General features: G+C 41.0%; 2 protein-coding genes across 2 annotated transcripts in view; one reads left to right on the forward strand and one right to left on the reverse strand.

The window, feature by feature from the left end:
• The window catches only part of LOC114643014 (uncharacterized), a gene marked incomplete at its 3' end in the record, with an annotated part of 1911439 nt that overhangs the window by 1431210 nt on the left and 467273 nt on the right, over positions 1-12956 (reverse strand). The gene's annotated exons all lie outside the window — the stretch shown is intronic.
• LOC114643010 (NACHT, LRR and PYD domains-containing protein 6-like) overlaps positions 1-12956 on the forward strand; it is a 79802-nt gene that overhangs the window by 40920 nt on the left and 25926 nt on the right. The window contains exon 3 of the mRNA XM_028791733.2: positions 10679-12374. Within this exon, the coding sequence (XP_028647566.2) occupies positions 10679-12374 (1696 nt within the window). The remainder of the gene's footprint in view (positions 1-10678; positions 12375-12956) is intronic.

The raw sequence follows: 12956 nt of genomic DNA on the forward strand, positions 1-12956 counted from the left end.
CCTCCTTGGTGTCCAACCTCTCATACAACTCATCATACGCCTTTTCTTTAGCCTTCACCACCTCTCTCTTCACCTTACGCCTTATCTCCTTGTACTCTTGTCTACTTTCTGCATCTCTCTGACTATCCCACTTCTTCTTTGCCTTCCTCTTCCTCTGCATACTCTCCTGTACATCCTCATTCCACCACCAGGTTTCCTTTTCCTCCTTCCTCTTTCCAGATGTCACGCCAATCACCCTTCTTGCTGTCAACCTTATTACTTCTGCTGTAGTTTCCCAACTGTCTGGTAATTCTTCACTGCCACCCAGTGCCTGTCTCACCTCCTCCCTAAACTCAACCTTGCAGTCTTCCTTTTTCATCTTCCACCATTTGATCCTTGGCTCTGCCCTCCTCTCTTCCTCTTCTTGATCTCCAACATCATCCTACAGACCACCATGCTATACTGCTTAACTACACTTTCCCCTGCCACCACTTTGCAGTCTTCAATCTCCTTCAGATCGACTCTTCTGCATAGGATGTAATCTATCTGTATGCATCTTCCTCCACTCTTGTACGTCACCCTATGTTCCTCCCTCTTCTTAAAATACATATTCACCACAGCCATGTCCATCCTTTTGGCAAAATCCACTATCCTCTGACCTTCTTCATTCCTCTCCTTGACACCATACCTACCCATCAACTCCTCGTCTCCTCTGTTCCCTTCACCAATATGTCCATTGAAATCCGCTCCAATCATCACTTTCTGTCTACCACTTCATCCAACTCATTCCAGAAATCATCTTTCTCATCCATTGCACTCCCAACTTGCGGTGCATATGCACTAACAACATTCATCATAGGCGGAGTGGTGGCTCTGAGGCTATGGATCTGCACTGGCAATCGGAAGGTTGCCGGTTCGAATCCTGTAAAATGCCAAAAGGGACTCTGCTCTGTTGGGCCCTTGACCTGCAATTGCTAAGTGCTTTGAGTAGTGAGAAAAGCGCTATATAAATGCAAAGAATTATTATTATTATCATCACACCTCCAATATCTAGCTTCATAATCATCACTCTGTCTGACACTCTTTTCACCTCCAGAGCACTCTTGACATACTGTTCCTTCAGAATAACTCCTACTCCATTTCTCCTCCCATCTACTCCATGATAGGACAATTTGAATCCCCCTCTGAACCACCTGGCCTTACTCCCCTTCCATTTAGTCTCTTCACTCACAATATATCAACCTTCCTTCTCTCCATCATATCTGCTAACTCTCTCCCCTTACCAATCATATTGCCAACATTCAAAGTTCCTACCCTCAGTTCCACTCTCTTTACCTTCCTCCTCTCCTCTTTCCTCCAGACACGTCTTCCCCCTCTTCTTCTCCTTCTTCGGCCAACAGTAGTCCAATTACTGCCAGCTCCCTGTTGGCTAACAGTACTGGTGGTGGTCGTTGTTAACCCAGGTCTTGACTGATCTGGTATGGAAATTTATATTGTTGTCCACATGTTGATCTGGCAAAATTTTATACTGGATGCCCTTCCTGAGGTAACCCTCCCTATTTATCCGGGCTTGGGACCAGCTGAAGAGACACACTGGTCTGTGCATCCCCTGTGGCTGGGTTGTGATGATTGATGATGTCATGATGATTACTGTGATATCCCCTCTAAACTTCCCTTTTGATAGTATTGCCTGCATGTCATGCTTGCATTGATACGCAGATCTGATCCCAAAGTATTGCCCTCACCACAGTAAAGCAGCCTAGCCTCAACAGGCCCAATGGTAAGGCAAAGGCTTTAAAACCCAAAATATCCACAAAGGGAGATGGGGATGTGGACCACAAAAACAGAACAAGTTCCTGTAACAATTAAATATTTTCTCAAAACTTAAGAAATATGAAACAGAACACTGGCAGAAAAAAGAAAAAGGAAACAAACAAAGATCTGTCTTTATGATAAACAAATCTGGACAAAAATTAAAGGAAAGTCCATTTAAGAAAAGTCAGGAATTGAAAAACCATAAAATCCAGGAGCAAAATGCAAAACGTGAAAACCAAAGAACAAGAGAAAACACAAAAAGCTGAAGATGCCTCTTCATGTGCTGCTGGCTGTTCAGTTCTGGGCTCAGGACCACCTGACACTGCAAATTGTGTTTCTGATATAACGAAATGTTGGGGTAAAAACTGTACCTATGATAACAGACGGCTGTGCAGAAAGGGGAGTTTATACAAATAAGGGGTACATCACAAGTGATTGGTGGAGCCACATGAACACCACCACTGACTAAAAGTGTGGGTGGATGTGTGAAGACGGGATGTGTCCTGGTCGGGAAAAACATGTCTACTCACGTTTGCCTTCTACAGTGAGGTATGAAATGAAAAAGGAGAGTTCGTCAAAGCTCAGTGTTTGCCAAGTGATATAAACCTCCAGTGTCAGATGATGTAGCTGTGAACGTTTATGTTGCTTCACCAGAACCAAAAACGCAGGGAGAGGGGAGTAGAAGTGAAGGTTGTGTCCTCTGATCCAAAACAAGGGGAGCAGGTGGTTCAAGTTTAAAGCTACCAGCTCCCCCACGAGTGACCTTAAATAATCTGCCCCTTCTTATATTATGGAATACCCGTCCCCAACACTCCAAGTCGTACCCTCAGATCTTCGAATGGAGGTCTCCTTTTAATTCCATGAGCCAAACTTTAAAGAAGTGGTGAGTTGGCCTTTTGCTGTTATGCACCTAAAATCTGGAATACTTTACCAATAGAAATTCAATGCTGTAGAACAATTTAAAAACTGCTAAGAACTCATTATTTTAATATGGCTTTTTCAGTTATTTTTCATTTTTCCCAATAGACTGTGTGGGCATAGAATTATCATATTACTTGGGGTGTCTGCCATCTGTGCTAATCTCCAATATTTTCTGCTGTTTTTTTTTTTTATGGTTCTTCTGATGTAGCGATCTGCGCCACCGCCACCTGATCAAAGTACCATGCAGCCCCCTGAGGTGATGGAATGAAGGCGGGTGTCTCAGCTGTCCATGGGACTCATTTCATTAAATCCTATCATGTAAAGCATGAAAACTAAGAGTTAAGATTTAGGAGCACTTATGTTGGGTAGAGTGCCCAGTATGGGATGGGGAGACTTTTGGCCTGGGAACCCCTGCAGATTTTGTTTTTTTTCTCCAGTCAAAGTGGAGTTTTTTTTTTCCTGTCCTCCCAACCATCATACCTTACCTTGTTTTGTTGTCCTTTATTTCTTTAATATTATTACTTAATCTTAATTGTTTTCTCCTGATAACTTTCTTTTTGTCATTTTGTAAAGCACTTTGAGCTACACTGTTATATGAAAATGGGGCATAAAAATAAATGTTGTTGTTGAGCAGTCAGCGTGGGGTCAGAAGAGGGAGGTCGTGTTTTACTAATAGGCTGGAATTTAATGAGGAGGCAACCAAGGGATATGATCAAAGTGGAGCAGATGAGATTAATTATCTGGACTTTCAGAAAGCATTTGATAAGGTGCCACATGAGAGGGTGGGCATCAAACTAAAAGAAGTGGCAGCTCAGGGTGTGGAGTGTAGATGAGTGCAGAATTGGCTCAGACACAGGAAGCAGAGAGTGATGGTGTGAGGAACCTCATCAGAAATGGCAGATGTTAAGAATGGTGACCAGCAGGGGGCAGTGCAGGGGCTGCTGCTATATTTAAATGATTTGGATGGGAGTATAAGTAACAAGCTGGTTGAGTCTGCAGATGATACCAAGTTAGGTGGATTGTCAGATCATCTTGAATCCATGAACTCATTAACCTCCTTAGCATTAGACCCGAGCGTTACTCAGGCTGCGAAAACTGTGCTGTAATTAGGGTTAATGCTGAGCATTAATTCCAAGTGTCACTTGGGCAATTGTACAGATGTGTCTTGTGTAAACAGTAGTACTGAGATTCACTCAAGCTGTAAAAGTGATGTCAGTGCTGCCATTCTTTGGAGAAATTACGTCTGAGTGTAGGTTTTCATTAATTATGAAATATCTGTACTTTACCAACAATGAAGACTTTTATGAGAATACCCATCCAACACCCAAACTCAAGAAAATTTGGGAGATATACCAGGCTATTATAGTAAAATTTCAGAGCGTTTACATTCCAGAGTGTGATGTCAGCATCGATGAAAGTCTCATGTCTTATAAGGGCAGACTGTCATGGATATACAGTACATCGTGTCATAAAGAGCAAGAACCATGGGCAATTTTTATACTTCACCAGAGCTATTTGACATCATGCTGCAATGAAAGACTGGCACATATGGAACAGTGCGTCCCCACCGTTGTGACATGCCTGAAGACTTTGGCAGAGCTAAATGACAGTGAGGTGCGCTAGTAGCTTGGCAAAAGGACAAAGTGCTTGTGCAGAAATGGAAGGACAAGAAAGATGTCTGTCTTCTTAGCACCGTACTTAATTTAGCTAGAGTCACTGGAGAGGCAAAATGCAACAAGTAGGTTAGGAAGCCTTGTGCTATGCTCCACTACAATAGCACGGTGGGCGGTGTAGATCATGCAGATCAAGAATTGACTTTCTATCCCGTTATGTGGAGGCAACAAAAGAAATACTACAAAAAGATATGTCGTCATCTGGTGGAACAGTGCATTTGGAATACATTCGTCTTGTACAAACCGAAATCTGGCGAAACTGAGTCTCACGCAAACTTTACATGCCCGCTTGTAGTAGAAATCATTGCTGCACATCCACCGTCCACACTACTGCTAAAGAGACGCGATCCATCTTATTGGTAGACATTTTATTGATTTTATACTTCCAATAGAAAAAAAACAGGATCCAACTTGTATCTGTGCAGTGTGCTGTTCAAATATTGATAAATCTGGAAAGAAAATCTGAAAAGAAGCACGCGATTATTGTCCTGACTGTGACATTGGATTGTGACTTTCATTGTGCTTTAACATTTACTCATTTTGAGATTATATACTGTTTTGACATCATTAGTTGTGTTATTATGACAGTTGTTATTATTTTTGTTATTATTGTTCATTTTGTATGTTTTTTATTCATCATTACTATTATTATGAGTATAATTATTCTACTTTTGAGATTTAATAAAAGTGTAGTTTTTCATGCCAAAAAATGCAACGCTTTTTAGATTTTCTTGCAATAAAATTTAGTGCTGAGGAGGTTAATGAGGGACTTGGCAATGATACACACTTGGGCAGATTTGTGGCAGATGAAATTTAATGGCATTAAATGTAAAAAGTTACACATTGGAAGTAGAAATGTGAGGTTTAAATACACAATGGACAATAATGGGACAATGGTCGTAAAATTGAAGGATTTAGGAGTCACAGTGGACTCTAAGCTATCGACTTCCCGACAGTGTGCAGAATCCATTAAGAAGACTAACAAAAATGTCAGGTTATATAGCGCCTTGATGTGTGGAGTACAAGTCACAGAAGGTTCTGCTCAAGCTTTATAACACACTGGTGAGGCCTCATCTGGGGTCCTGTGTGCAGTTTGGGTCTCCAGGCTATCAGCAACTGGGCTGATTCAGGGCTACAGGGGATGAATTATGAGGAAAGATTAAAAGAGCTGAGCCTTTACAGTTTAAGCAAAAGAAGATTAAGAGAAGACCTGACTGAAGTGTTTAAAATTATAAAGGGAATTAGTGCAGTGGATCAAGACGGTGACTTTAAAATGAGTTCAACAAGAACACGGGGACACAGCTGGAAACTTGTTAAGGGTAAATTTTGCACAAACATTAGGAAGTTTTTCTTTAAACAAAGAACGATAGACACTTGGAAAAAGCGACCAAGTAGTGTGGTAGACAGTAAGAAGTTAGGGACTTTCAAAACTCGACTTGATGTTTTTTTGGAAGAAATAAATGGATAGGACTGGCGAGCTTTGTTGGGCTGAATGGCCTGTTCTCGTCCAGAGTGTTCTAATATTCTAAACGGTCATTTGAGGGGTGCGACACTAGGAATGTCTTTACACTTTCATTCCCCCTTTTTATGTAACACACTTACTTCTTTAGTATTTGCTCCTGTGATGTTGGTTATTTATCTGTCATCCGCTGGCACTAAATGCTACCTGAGCAGCCCACCCATATGCACCACTCCTTCCGCATGCTGTACATTTGAACACAAGTCCTTTGTCAGGTCAAACCATTATGCTAAACCATTATATTAGACAGACAGCTAGTGAGCCAGTGGGCCAGCTGTGATCCTCTTATTGAAATTTGATTTACAAAATTAATTCAGTAAATCACACAATTCCACATTGGATTGTTTTTCTCCTTCTTGATTCCAACTGAGTCAACTTTAAACTTGTTTTCTTTTTTATCTCTGTATTCTTACATTTCAACAGGACATCATTTAGCAACTCACTGTAGTAACAACTAAACATTTTGTGTTGATGTACATATATATGTTAAGTCTAGGAGTAAATCCATTATAAAATAGTGATAGAGAGACAGATCTTTATTTGTCAAATTTAACTTTTACAGAATCTCAATGAATTAATATATATATATATTATAACACATATCAACAACACCTCTCAAATACTCACCAGAATTACTAAAAAGAATGAAAACGTCTGACTTGGCAGCCCCCCTCTCCGTGAGGCACTATACAGGCCTATTGCTGTTGGTATAAAGGAGCCCCCTTAAGTGTTTTGTGACCCACTTCTGCTGAATGATTCGTTGGCTGAAAATCCTCAGTGTTGTTGTGTCACAGAGGGGATGTGCAGCATTGTTCATAACAGCACTCAGTTTGTCTTCATTCTCTCCTTTGCGACTAACTCCAGGGGGACAAGTGTGTATCCCATAACAGTCTTTTTAATTAGCCTGTTGATTTGGTGGTCTTCTCTTGATGTGATGTTACTGGCCCAGCATACCACATTGGCCATCTCAGACTTGTACAAGATGTGAAGGCTCTCACTACCACAATAAAGGATCACAGTCTCCTAAGAAGAAAGTCTGCTCTGCCCTTTCTTTGTGTTACAATAGCAAGTGCAGTCTCTCCCTGATGAGGACGCCCAAGTTCTTGTAGCAGTGTGCCATCTCTGTTTCCACTCTCTGAATAGTGACCAGGGGCCTCATGTATAAATGGTGTGTACGCACAGAAATGTTGCGTAAGAACGTTTCCACGTTCAAATCGCGATGTATAAAAACATACACTTGACGTAAAGCCACGCAATTTTCCATGGTACCTCATACCCTGTCGTACGCAAGTTCTTCGCTCGGTTTTGCAGACTGGCGGAACCCAGCGTCAAAGCAGTGCTACTGTTCCTGTTTGGTTACCCTTTCTTAGATCCACATCCACAACGGCGGCTTTATCAAAAACATTGAAATTAACCGCATATTGTTCATAAATTTAATGCATCTGATTGCAATTAACTTGTAACAATATAATGGTGCACAGAATGGTCAAACTATTCTAAATACCATCACTGCTTTAGCGTTGTTACTTTCACTTCACCTTCTTCTTCTGTCAGCTGCTCCCGTTAGGGGTTGCCACAGCGGATCATCTTTTTCCATATTACTCTCACTGCACCACTCGGAGTATTTATATCACTGTATCTGAGTGTGAATCACAGATCTACAGCGATTGGAAAGAGAATTATCGGTATACAGCATCAAGCACTCACTGCCTCAGCCATTCGCTATTTGAACTGCTCTCATCCGACCAACGCTTCACAGCCTTTCCTGTTCGGACCTCGCGGTTCACAAACAGTTTCATCCCAAGAACTCTAAACGCACTCAATCAGTCCATGAAGTGCTCCTTGTAGAACTGTTTGTACTTGCAAGTTACCGTGAGGTAATTGTACTTATTATACAGTTATAATATTACACAACCTGAGCCACTTTATAAAGTGCGTATTTACATATGATGACGATATCATTTTTAAAATGAAATGCAGCAAAGCATGTTGATTATATCATACAGATAAAACTTTAACTTTAACTACACGGTGCAGCAGCGCTAGCGAGCTTGAGCTTCATTCACGGTTTGTTCCTGCCTCGCTCTGTTTTCATGCTGTGGCTTGTGCGACACTGGAAGGATAGATGGATAGAATAATTAAACATTACGAAGATATTTCGATGTTCCTTAAAAGTTTTGAAGAATCGGTGGTCTAAGCTTACAGATGGCTTAACATCTATTACAGAGCTGATTGTGTGGCAATTGGGTATTTGGAGAAAGAAAAGTAAGGACAGGAATTGGGGGTTAGTACGTTTGAAAAAGACAGTACTGCTGTGATAAAGCATTTCATTGAAGGTCACGCATGGCACAGCAAGCATCATGTAAAAGACATGAACAATCACTGCACCACCATGTTCCCATGTTTAATAACATGCTTTAACTCATATCATCATGAAAATGATATCACGTATACATCTCAGTATTTTAATTATTCAGAGAGCTGTAATATTACGAACGTAATGGATTTTGTGTCCTGTCAGAGGAAGAGCACGTAGTGAGTCACACACCTAGAACACATATAAGATCAAATACACAACAAAACATTTAATGTGCTACTTTAGTTACGATGGGATTTGAGAAACTAGTAAATTAAACGATTTTAAGATGAAGTTTATGATGTTCTACTTTAATGACAAAATAAATTACGTGATTAAATTGGAAATTTCGAGATTAAAGTTGACATTTCGTGCTTTTTTCACACTGTGTGTCTTTTTTTTTCTCTATACTCTAATAAGCTTTCATATGACACTCAGACGGTGGGCTACGACTCGCCTTTTCACGCCGACTTTGATATGTGACAACTTCTTTTTTATTTCGGGCACTGTGCAACTTTGTCAACTTGAGCTTTCGAGTTTCTCCAATACGCTATGTCACTCGATCAACTTCCTTTTGTTGCTTATATAACTGTTGAAACCAACAAATAGTACGTTTTTCTTTGCCTCCATTTGGTATTCGCTGAAATTCTTCTATTTTTCCTCGTACTTTTCCCATTGCTTTTTCACAGAACGCTGGGTTTAAGGGCTATTTATATGGATTTGCATATTGAAAGAGGTGTAATTCTGGGAGGAGTTGGGGCGGGACAGCAAGTACGTGCACGTGCGTTTATTTCCATGCTGAGTGGGGTTTATGTAGCAGAAGAACGCGGAAGTTGGCGAACGCACAGATTCCTGCATCTGGATTTTTCTGTGCGTAAGCACATTTCGGCTTTTGTGCTTACGTCATGTTATAGTGCGAATTCTACGCACGGCGTTATGCATGAGGCCCCAGGTGTAAAGCCAGTTGGTGCAGTGAAAGTCTACGGTTTTGATGATGCTGAGTTACAGACAATTCTCAAAGTTCTCCTCCTGACTCCTCTCCTCTGTCTCATCCCTTCATCAATACCCCAATAAGTATAGAATCATCTGAGAATTTCCACAAGTGACCTGACCTACTGTTATATTTGTAGTCTGGTTTGTACACAATGAAGAGAAAAGCAGACAGACCTGTTTCTTGTGGTGCTCCATTGTTTCTCTCACAGTCCCCGAGCCTCACAAATTGTAGTCTACTCAAGAGGATAGTCCATAACACAGGACTCCACAGTGTAATAAGACAAAAAGACTCAGGAAAACTTCAAGAAGGTTTGGGGAATGACCCGTATAATGTCCACCGGACACAATGAAAAAATATAGAAAATTGGATTAAAAAACCAAAGCATTTGACAGATGAGTACTAGTTATGTGGGAGTTTATATAGAAAATGGAGGCAGGAAATGATAGAGAGGAAATGGCATCAAAACAGACAGCTGGAAGCAACGTCATCATGGAGGGCCAGAAGTGACATCAATGTGGCAGAGCCGGAAAGTGACGTCATCACGGATTTTTCTTCTTTGACTCTGTTGATAAAGAGAGTGCGGCATTAGTACATTCGTTCAACCCTTCGTCCCTTGTAATATCACTCACCTGAGTGCTTACTGGCTGCTTACTAAGCGCACATGTGTGACAACAGGCTCATCAGGATGCCTGGATGGTATTGAAGGCACTGGAGAAATCAAAGAACATCATCCTCACAGTGCTGCAAGCTTTGTCCAGCCTTGTGCAGCAGATGAATAATGACATCTTCCACTCTCATCATTGTCCAATAGGCAGACTACCTTGAGTTCAGGTGGTCAGGTTTGTCACCTTATTGTGGCCTCTCCTGACTTTGGTACCAACTTCAAAGAGGCCACTGAGTAGACACCTCCTTGAAGGCACAGCTGGCCTGAGTGACCATTTGATGTTTGGCCACTGAGTGCCTAGTAATATGGTATGACAAAGATGACACAATGGCTGTTGTTTGTGGTAGATTCTCCTCTTTGGAGCTGTAAGTTGTAGGAGCTGAACGCAGAATTCAATTCAAACACAAAGAAATTTAGGCAAAAAGTGATAACAATTTGTCCAGATTCTTTATAAACCACAACACTGGACACTACTTTAGTGAAACATATGAAATTCTTTGCTTCCATTTGGAGTTTGTTCTTTGTGAAGTTAGCATTTTACAGGCATTTCTCTGATAGTTCAAACAATTGCAGTCCATCAGCTTTCCATTTTAAGTGTCCTCATGGAGCCTGTGTGTGACGTGAGTTGATCAAGAATGAGGTCCTTAACTGCCCTTTAGGTAGCCTGGATAGTTTCAGAGATGAAGCCACTAGAAAATGAGGCTTTTCAAGTATCATCCCTAACAGTTAAACTAACTTTGGTGCTTTTCATTTTTAGGTTCAGGACCTTACAGAGCACAACTGAAGTTAGCAGCAAGGAGGATTGTGGACTCAAAATGGAAAAACAGCAGAAAGCTGTTAGCCAAATATGTGAAGGAGCTTCAGTTTAAATACACACCACTTGTTCTGGTGAATGACGTGTCTGACGTTTACCCTGAAAACAAATACAAAAAGTCACGTAAAAAGAAATGTAAAAGGTACATTCCTAAAGAAGACAAGCCAATTAATATTGAGGACCTGCTGACCATGAAAGAGAAGAAGATCCTACTGGTGGGGAAGCCTGGAATTGGGAAAACCTTCTGTGTCCTCCAGTTACTGAATCTGTGGGCCGAGAGCATTGAGGACACTCTCTATGTCTTTTATTTTGATGCAGGAAGTGCGCGCCATGTTAGAGACTCTGAAGATCTGAGGTCCTTACTGTTCAGTTACTGTAAACCAGAGAGAATGATTGAAGACGATCTTTATACTGATATCGTAAATGGAAACACCAATGTTCTCCTCATATTTGATAACTTTGATGAAATCCGGCCGACATGTCAGGATGAGAAGATTGAAAGAGTTATTTATGGAATACTAAATAAATATGAACTGGAAAAAGCCAAGATCATCGTTACTTGTCGACCTTCTTTAGAAGAACGGGAGCTACCAGACTGGGCAGACTGTAGGGTGGAAGTTCGTGGGTTTGGTGAAAAATCAATTTCTGAATATTTCAAGACTACGCTTGAAGGCCAATGCATATGTGAGGAAGATGTGATGTTGTATGAGAAGAACATCAACATCTTCAGTCTCTGTCATGTCCCGCAGTACGCATTCATAGTCGTGTGCTACATGTTGAGTGAAGGCCACATGAAGTTACAACAGAAAATCTCCTCTGTCAGCACTCCAAGTACGGTGACTGAGCTCTATGTCCACATATTCCGCCATTGTGTCGGTCAGAACATGTTAAAGGTGACACATTCTGGGACAGGAGATGTTGATGTGTACATTGAACAAAATAAAGAGGAGATAATGATATTAGCCAAAAAAGGGTTTGATGCCATTTTGAGTAAAAGTGTGAACCTTATTGATTGTCAACTGAAAATAATGCCATGTCAATCTGTCAATCGTTGTTTCTTAGGCTCCACCAGCATTGATGAGACGCTTACCTCCAAAGAAACCTGCTTTGCCTTTCTCCATAACACAATGCAGGAGTTTTTTGCTGCTCTTTGGATTTTGGAAAATAAAAGCAATATCAATGACATATTTCATCGCAGTCTGACTGTGGGTGAAAGTCACCTGAAGTATGTGATTTATTTCCTGTGTGGACTTCTTACCATTAAAAATTCCAAATTAATGGCACGTTTATTTCAGGAAAATCCCCCAAACGTCCTCTCAGAGTCTCTGATCCACAACATAATCAAGCTCATTCAATCAGCTGAAGAGGACATTGGAGGAGAGGAATGGATTTTGTTTGCTTGCCAGTGTTTATATGAGGCCCAGTCAACTAAGGAGTGTGCTCAGGTTTTGGAGGCCATCGATTTTGAGTTCTGTCTGGAGGATGAGCACATTGACCCGTACCAGAGCCGTGCAGTGACCTACGTAGTGAACGAAGCAATCAAGGAGACGTATTCAGATTTGGAAATGCAGGACCTCCGGCTCTTCATCCTTGGCTACAAACTGCTGCTGGAGTGTACAGAAAGTTACAGAGCATGGGGGTAAGTTTGACCGACTGACATTCATATGAAATCTGAAGTATTTATAGACTGAGATAGCAGTCACGAGTATCCTCAACAACTGGACAAATGTCTGAGTGAGGGAAAATGTGAATTCGGTTTATTTGTAGTTATTCTTGGGCAGTGTCCCGTTAGGTGTATAAATGACATTTACATCTACAGGTCAGTGCACTGTGTGGTGTTACAAATGCAGACAGTTAAAAAACACCAGACAATTACATGCATTAATCACACTGGCGTAAAGTTAAACACGCTTTACACACATCAAATTCTGTAAGTTCACATGCAGATAACAATGACTGAACAGAATTCATAAGGTACAACAGTGGGGTCCATGTTCTGAGATGACATGTCCACCTCAAGTGCCATCACAGGATCCAGAGATGTCCTGGATGAAGGAGAAAAATGTAATAATTGTAAGAATCACTTTGATTTGTCATTCATCAAAAGCAATAGGCACACTTTATGTGCACTTTTATTAAGAGTGTCCTCTTCAAAGGTAACAAGTTGAAATGCTGAGACCAGTAGGCTTCTCTAATGTCAGTGCAGATCATTCCAGACAAT

The sequence above is a fragment of the Erpetoichthys calabaricus genome, chromosome 2 (assembly GCF_900747795.2).
Source record: "Erpetoichthys calabaricus chromosome 2, fErpCal1.3, whole genome shotgun sequence".
Lineage (NCBI taxonomy): Eukaryota > Metazoa > Chordata > Cladistia > Polypteriformes > Polypteridae > Erpetoichthys > Erpetoichthys calabaricus.